Raw genomic sequence first — 6,685 nt, 5'->3', positions numbered from 1 at the left:
CAATGGCCCACTTTTCTTTGCTGGTTACATGCTGGCCAAAATTTAACAAAGTTGTTGGCCTTCTAGACTTTTCCTTAAAAGTATACGGAAATAAATTTACCTGCAAACCAAAATTTACATTAGATGTATTAAATTACATCAAGTTCTTCTAAGAAACAGCACAAGTCAATGGTTGAGAAGACTCAGAGGATCCATAATTCCATATACTTGTGGAGGTAGTTGATTATTATTATTATTATTATGCTATAAAATGAGAGCGTGTGAGATACTTCAAAGACATCATTGCCAAGTGTCCATACATAACATCATACTTTCAAAGTTTCCATTCATATAGTGTGATTTTCAATTATTTATTTTTCCTCATCCTTATTCCTAGAGAACAAAGCAATGAAATTTGAGTCAATGATCATCATTTATTAACCCAAAAAAAGGATATTAGCTAAAGAGTTTTCTGAACTCTCTTTTGTTCTCTCTATATGTGTGTATGTGTTTATATAATTCAGCATCCAATCATCCATAGTAGAAGGTGAAAAGTTCAGATTTTGAATTGTGTTGGGGACTCAAATCACCAAAATAGTAATGGTTTTGAGTAAAAGAAGTGTTTTTGGCACCAATATTGAGATGGGGTTTGGCTTCATGGTTCTGGTTTTGGTGGCGTTATTGTTCAGTTTTAGTCCTATTTGTGTGTTTGGGGAAAAACATGAAAACCCTCAGAACCAGAAGCTGAGGTTTGACAAAAATGGAGAATTCAAGATTCTTCAGGTTGCAGACATGCACTATGCTAATGGAAAGTCCACACTCTGCTTGAATGTGTTACCTTCACAGAATGGTTCTTGTTCTGATCTCAACACCACTTCTTTTGTTCAAAGAATGATCCTTGCTGAGAAGCCTAATCTCATTGTCTTCACTGGTATTGTATAGTATATATATAGTGTTCACTATTCAGTTCTTGTTATGTCTTTAGATTTTCATGTCATTTCTTTCTAATTATTATAGATATCTTACTGTTTAACTTTTATTTTTGAGTAAATTTTCATTTTAACCCAAATCGCTCAAAATTTGAATGAATTTGTTAAAATACTTTTAAAGAACATATTGATTTAAGGTTTCTAGTTTTGGTAAAAAAAATAGTTCACACCCCAACATTTACTAATAAAAAACAAAGAGTATGGAGTGTGTATATACATATTGGTTTTTAGTTTGCATGGCTAAACAAGTTATAATTTGTATCTAGATACATTGATACGAATGAATGACGGTGATAGATATAACGTACCTAAAATTTCAATTTAACTCCTAAAAATATTTTGATATTATAATTTTAAATGAATCTGCCGATTTTACAAAATTTCTAATAAGTCCGACAAATTTTATGATTAAATTTGATTACGATTTCACATTTTATGTATTTAATTTACTCTTTCGATTTTACGTAAAATCTTGATTTTCTCTACCATGATACAACAGAACAAAGATGGTATAAGATAACTTAAGGTGCAAATTTTTATTGTGATGTGGCAGGTGATAATATCTATGGTCGTGATTCCTCGGATTCGGCGAAATCAATGGATGCTGCATTTGCTCCTGCAATTGCGTCAAACATTCCTTGGGTAGCTGTTTTGGGAAATCATGACCAAGAAGGATCCTTGTCTAGGGAAGGAGTGATGAAATACATTGTTGGTATGAAGAACACATTGTCTCAATTCAACCCTTCAGAAGTTCACACCATTGATGGTTTTGGAAACTATAACTTAGAAGTTGGAGGAGTTGAAGGCACTGATTTTGAAAATAAATCAGTGCTCAATCTTTACTTCATTGATAGTGGAGATTATTCTAAGGTTCCTTCAATTTCTGGTTATGATTGGATCAAGCCATCACAGCAACTCTGGTTCCAACGAACATCCGAAAAGCTCCAGGTACCGTTTTATATATAGGCTAGGTTTGGTTTTGAAAACAAGAAAAAATTGAATACTAAAAATAAGATACAAAAATTAATATTTTTATATTTTGTTTGGTATTAATTAAATATAAAAAATAATAAATTATGAAAGTACAAATTACTCTATTTTTTCTACAGACAAAATTTTAAAAAAAAAAAGATAAGACACAAAATATAACCATAAAAAATTAATAAAAATAATATAAAAAAAATAAATTGTGTATTTAATAATTAATAGTATTTCTGTATCCTTTTAGGGGTGGAAATAGGACACCTAGCCTGGCCGGTCATAATTTTGTTATGTATAAAGTATTAAATTGGTATTCTACGTTTAGACGTAATTCTATTTTAGTTTTTAAGATTTAAAGTGTCCTATTTGAATCTAAAAAAGTTTTATTTAGTTTTAATGTAGTCCTACCATGAGTCAAAGTTAAATAATTAACGGAATGTCTTACATGACAGCAGTATAATAACAAGATCGATAATCTGTAGAACAAATACAAGCTTCAGAGATACAAAATCAACCGTGGATACATCAATACATTTATTTATCATTCTTCTTACAATTTAAATGAAATATTTTCTATAGAACTAAGGAGAATAATAAATAAATGTATTGATGCATCTACGGTTGATTTTGTGCCTTTGGAACTTATACTTGTTCTCCAGATTATCAATGTTGTTCTTGTACTGCTGTCATGTAGGACATTCCGTTAATTATTTAACTTTGATCTCATTGTGGGACTAAATTAAAACTAAATGAAACTTTTTTAGATTCAAATAGGATATTTTAAACCTTTAGGACTAAAACAGAATTACGCCCAAATATAGAAGACCAATTTAATACTTTACCCTTTCGTTAATAAGTCAAGTTTAGACTCATAAAATAGTCTAATAAACTAGTTAGCCTGTAAATAATTTTTTATAATTAAAATGTTATTAAATTTATCATGTTTTATTATACTTTTTTTTATATTTTTAATACTTTAAAAGTTTAGGTATTGTCATAAAGATTGAAGGTAATATATTGCATGTAAATAATTAAAAAAAAACGTAACTTTTTAAAATATTTTTTATTTTTTATTTTGATAAAAAAATTATATATATTAGACTTTTTACCAAGCTACATGTCAGGTTTAGTATTAAAAAATTTTTTTTATAATAAGCTGTAGGTTAGGCTAGTGTTTTTACCTTTCTATAAAAAATAATATAAAATATATTAATTCAGTATTTTAAAACTGTATCTATATCTCATCTGTTAAACATAATTTTGAATCTCTATATTCTTATCTTAATATTGTACTTTTAAACAAACGCAACCTATCCATTACAATGCCTGTTTGGTTTCTCATTTCACTTCAAATTTAAGCTATTTGGAACCGAAATAAGATGATTTAAATTTTAAACACAGTTTATTTGTTACTTGTGCAGAAAGCATACAAAAGTGGACCAATGCCTCAGAAAAACTCTGCTCCTGGTCTTGCATACTTTCATATACCATTGCCTGAGTATGCTAGTTTTGACAAATCAAACTTCACAGGTGTCAAACTTGAACCAGATGGCAATGGCATTAGTTCTGCTAAGGTGAACTCCGGCTTCTTCGCGACATTAGTCCAAGCCGGAGATGTGAAGGCAGTTTTCACCGGCCATGATCACCTCAATGACTTCTGTGGTAAGTTAACCGGCATAAACCTATGTTATGCCGGAGGATTCGGATACCATGCATATGGAAAGGCTGGATGGTCTAGGAGATCAAGAGTGGTGGTAGCTCGCTTGGAGAAGACGCCGGAAGGAGCTTGGGGAGATGTCAAGTCAATAAATACCTGGAAACGCCTCGACGATCAAAATTTTACTCAAATTGATGGACAAGTTCTTTGGAGCAATAGCTTTTGAAGTAAAATATCCTGGAATACTTGCAGTAATCTTTTTTGGTTTTCTTGTTACTAAATTATGTTACTAAATTTTCTTAGGATATTGCAAATGAAAAATCATCATGTTGTTACTTTAAGAGAAGGGAGAAAGTAGGATATGAAAAATTATTGTGTTGTAAACTAAAGTCCTTTGAAGGAAATTAGGTAAAACGGTGCTAAATTATTATGTGTGTGTTTGGATTTTCGTTTGTAAATGGAAGTTTGTATAAAATTGAGTTTGCAAAATTAATTTTGATTAAAAGTGAGTTAGTAATAACGGATTTATGTTTGGTAATTTTTTATTTAAAATGCATTATGATAAATTAAATATTGTTTGAATTACATTATTTAAAATCACTTTCAAATGAAAAATTACAAAAAAGACATGTAAAAATAATTATTTTATCATTTTATTTTAGATATTTAAATAAATTTTAATATTTTTTTAGTATTCTCAATACTCTTTAGTATTCTAATATGATTAATTAAAATTATAATTCAAAACAAAAAAATATTTCATACAAAAAATAAAAATAACGATAAAAAAATTTATATAAATAAAAAATAATAAGAGTTTTATAAAAAAATAAAAATATGCATGAAAGAGTATTAGAAAAATAATATTATAAAAAAACAACAAAATTCATCGTATAAATAACAAAGCATACAATTAGTACATAGAAATAAATTTCAGTCCAACGTGAAAAGTTGAACGCAAAAGCGAGAATTGTAACTTTTGGTAAACGTGGGTTCAAGCGCAGAATCAAATTTACTTTTAGAGAAATAAAAAACAGCCAAACAAAAAAGTGAAACTTTCAAGAAAACTAAACGAGCTTTTGATACTTCAAACGCTAATGCAAACACACCCATAGGTAGATTATGGTTTTTGCATAATTATGTTTATTGCATAATTATGAACTACCTATGGTTTTTGTATTATGTTCTTGTCATGTGAAAAATAAGTGCCTAGAGGTTCATGTTCTTATTACTAAAAAAATTAATGTGCTCTATGTTGTTCTTTTGTGGCTTTCATTGCAGGAAAATCATAAGTGAAACAAACAAAATGGTGGAGAACTTTGAGAATTTAGAAAGTGATGCAGACTAGTGATAGTATCCACATACATGACATGAAGATGATTTATTTTGGAGTTTGTTATAGGTTGTTATAAATTATATTGTTGTTAAGATGGTCATGATTCATCAATTGTGATACTATTTAGCAGTTAATTCTTTGTCTTGAGCTATATAGTAAATGAAAAATTGTTCATTTTAATTTTTTTTAATATTTTTTTGGAATCACAATATGATTTGCAAACAACAGACTAAAAGCATTTTTCATGTGTGAGCATATGCTATATTTTTTAGTGGTGCTGAATAATAACTTTAGATATAATTGCAGTCCTATAATCTATGCAAAAATTGTGGTTACTTTTTGAATCCAAATTAAGAATTTGTACATTCAATCATCTATCTGTGCATGGCATTGATATAGAAGTAGCCACATTAGTTACAAAACCATGTTTCATCAATATTTCTCATTACAGACTTGCATAATTTCATTCACAATTCTCCTTAACAAGGGTAAAAGCCTGAGAAATAGTAAAACATAAATAAGATCAGCAAAAACAAAAATATAATTGTAAATTGAAAGTCAAATTACTCCATCTAAATAAAAAATCTTATATAAATACAAATCTAAGACGTCATATCTAGACATGTTTACGATGAACATGTCTGAATATGAAGAGCTATACTTATATCTATACAAGAATTTTTTAATTGGTTCAACTTACGGCGAAAATAATAGTATGGCCATGATTAGCAAGGTGTGCAAAGAGGTTGTTGATAGGACCGGTGCTGGTGTAAATGTGTTGGAACCATGCTCCCATAACAGCCAACATGACCACCCTTTTATTCTTAATCTTTTTTTACTTAAGATAGAACATGTAGTATCATTATTAGAAAAAAGATTAATATTGGAATTAGTAAAAAACGGTGACTGAATAGAGAGAATTGACTCAAAAAAGGAGAAATTAGACAACATGTGATGCTCCTAGAATAAAATATAATGAGATATACGAATACGCCGAAAGATAGAATCCCAATAACGATAATCCTTGTGTTCAATGCCAAAACCAAAAAAACAACACATGCGAATTCGAGGTTCAAGTTTATTATGTTCATGAGACTGAAGAAGGACAACACAGACACAACCAAAAACATAAAGAGAGTTGTAATATGGAGAAGTATGATAAAGATGCTTAAAGGGAGTAGTGTTATCAAGTACAGAAGAGGAAAGTCTATTGATAACATGAACAACAGTGAGTCGTGAGAACAGCTTTACTCCAAGTACGCTCAGGACACGAAGAAGAAATAAGCATCGCACGAACAGAGTCAAGAATGTAACGGTGTTTGTATTCAACTCTTCCATTTTGTTGAGAGGTATCACTACAAGAAAACTCAGATAAAGTACCCCGTACAACAAGAAAACTTAAAAGTATGGTGTCTTGATATTGCATAGCATTATCGTGTCAGAGGATTTTAATGACCTTGAAAAATTGAATTTTAATCATAGTGGCAAAGTTAATATAAAGCTGAGTCAGCTCATGATGATTAGTCATCAAATAAACTCAAGTAAAATATGAATAATCATCAATAAATACTACAAAGTATCGAGCACCTCCCATAGAAGCGGTAGGAACGGGACCCCAAACATCAGAGTGAATAAAATCAAAAGGAGAACAAGCAAGAGATGAATTATTATGAAAAGATAAAGTTAGTTGTTTTGCAGTTTGACAAAAAATTCAATCAAAGAACTCATTATTAACTTGACCTA

General features: G+C 29.6%; 1 protein-coding gene across 1 annotated transcript; it reads left to right on the top strand.

Annotated features, from left to right (window-relative positions):
• The first annotated feature begins 265 nt into the window (after positions 1-265).
• On the top strand, positions 266-4,095 carry LOC107624730 (putative inactive purple acid phosphatase 29). Its single transcript, XM_016327166.3, has 3 exons — positions 266-910; positions 1,522-1,916; positions 3,371-4,095. The coding sequence occupies exons 1-3, from the start codon at positions 580-582 to the stop codon at positions 3,830-3,832; spliced, it is 1,188 nt and encodes a 395-aa protein (XP_016182652.1). The 5' UTR covers positions 266-579; the 3' UTR covers positions 3,833-4,095.
• Positions 4,096-6,685: the final 2,590 nt, after the last annotated feature.

This window comes from Arachis ipaensis, chromosome B2 (genome assembly GCF_059453495.1).
Source record: "Arachis ipaensis isolate K30076 ecotype BB chromosome B2, ASM5945349v1, whole genome shotgun sequence".
Classification (NCBI taxonomy): domain Eukaryota; kingdom Viridiplantae; phylum Streptophyta; class Magnoliopsida; order Fabales; family Fabaceae; genus Arachis; species Arachis ipaensis.
This window is presented reverse-complemented; position numbering and strand designations above follow the sequence as displayed.

Coding starts and splice junctions, on each gene's coding strand:
- LOC107624730 (XM_016327166.3), top strand. CDS start 580: ATGGTTTTGAGTAAAAGAAGTGTTTTTGGCACCAATATTGAGATGGGG. Junction 911..1,521: donor TAATCTCATTGTCTTCACTG/GTATTGTATAGT, acceptor GTGATGTGGCAG/GTGATAATATCTATGGTCGT. Junction 1,917..3,370: donor GAACATCCGAAAAGCTCCAG/GTACCGTTTTAT, acceptor TTACTTGTGCAG/AAAGCATACAAAAGTGGACC.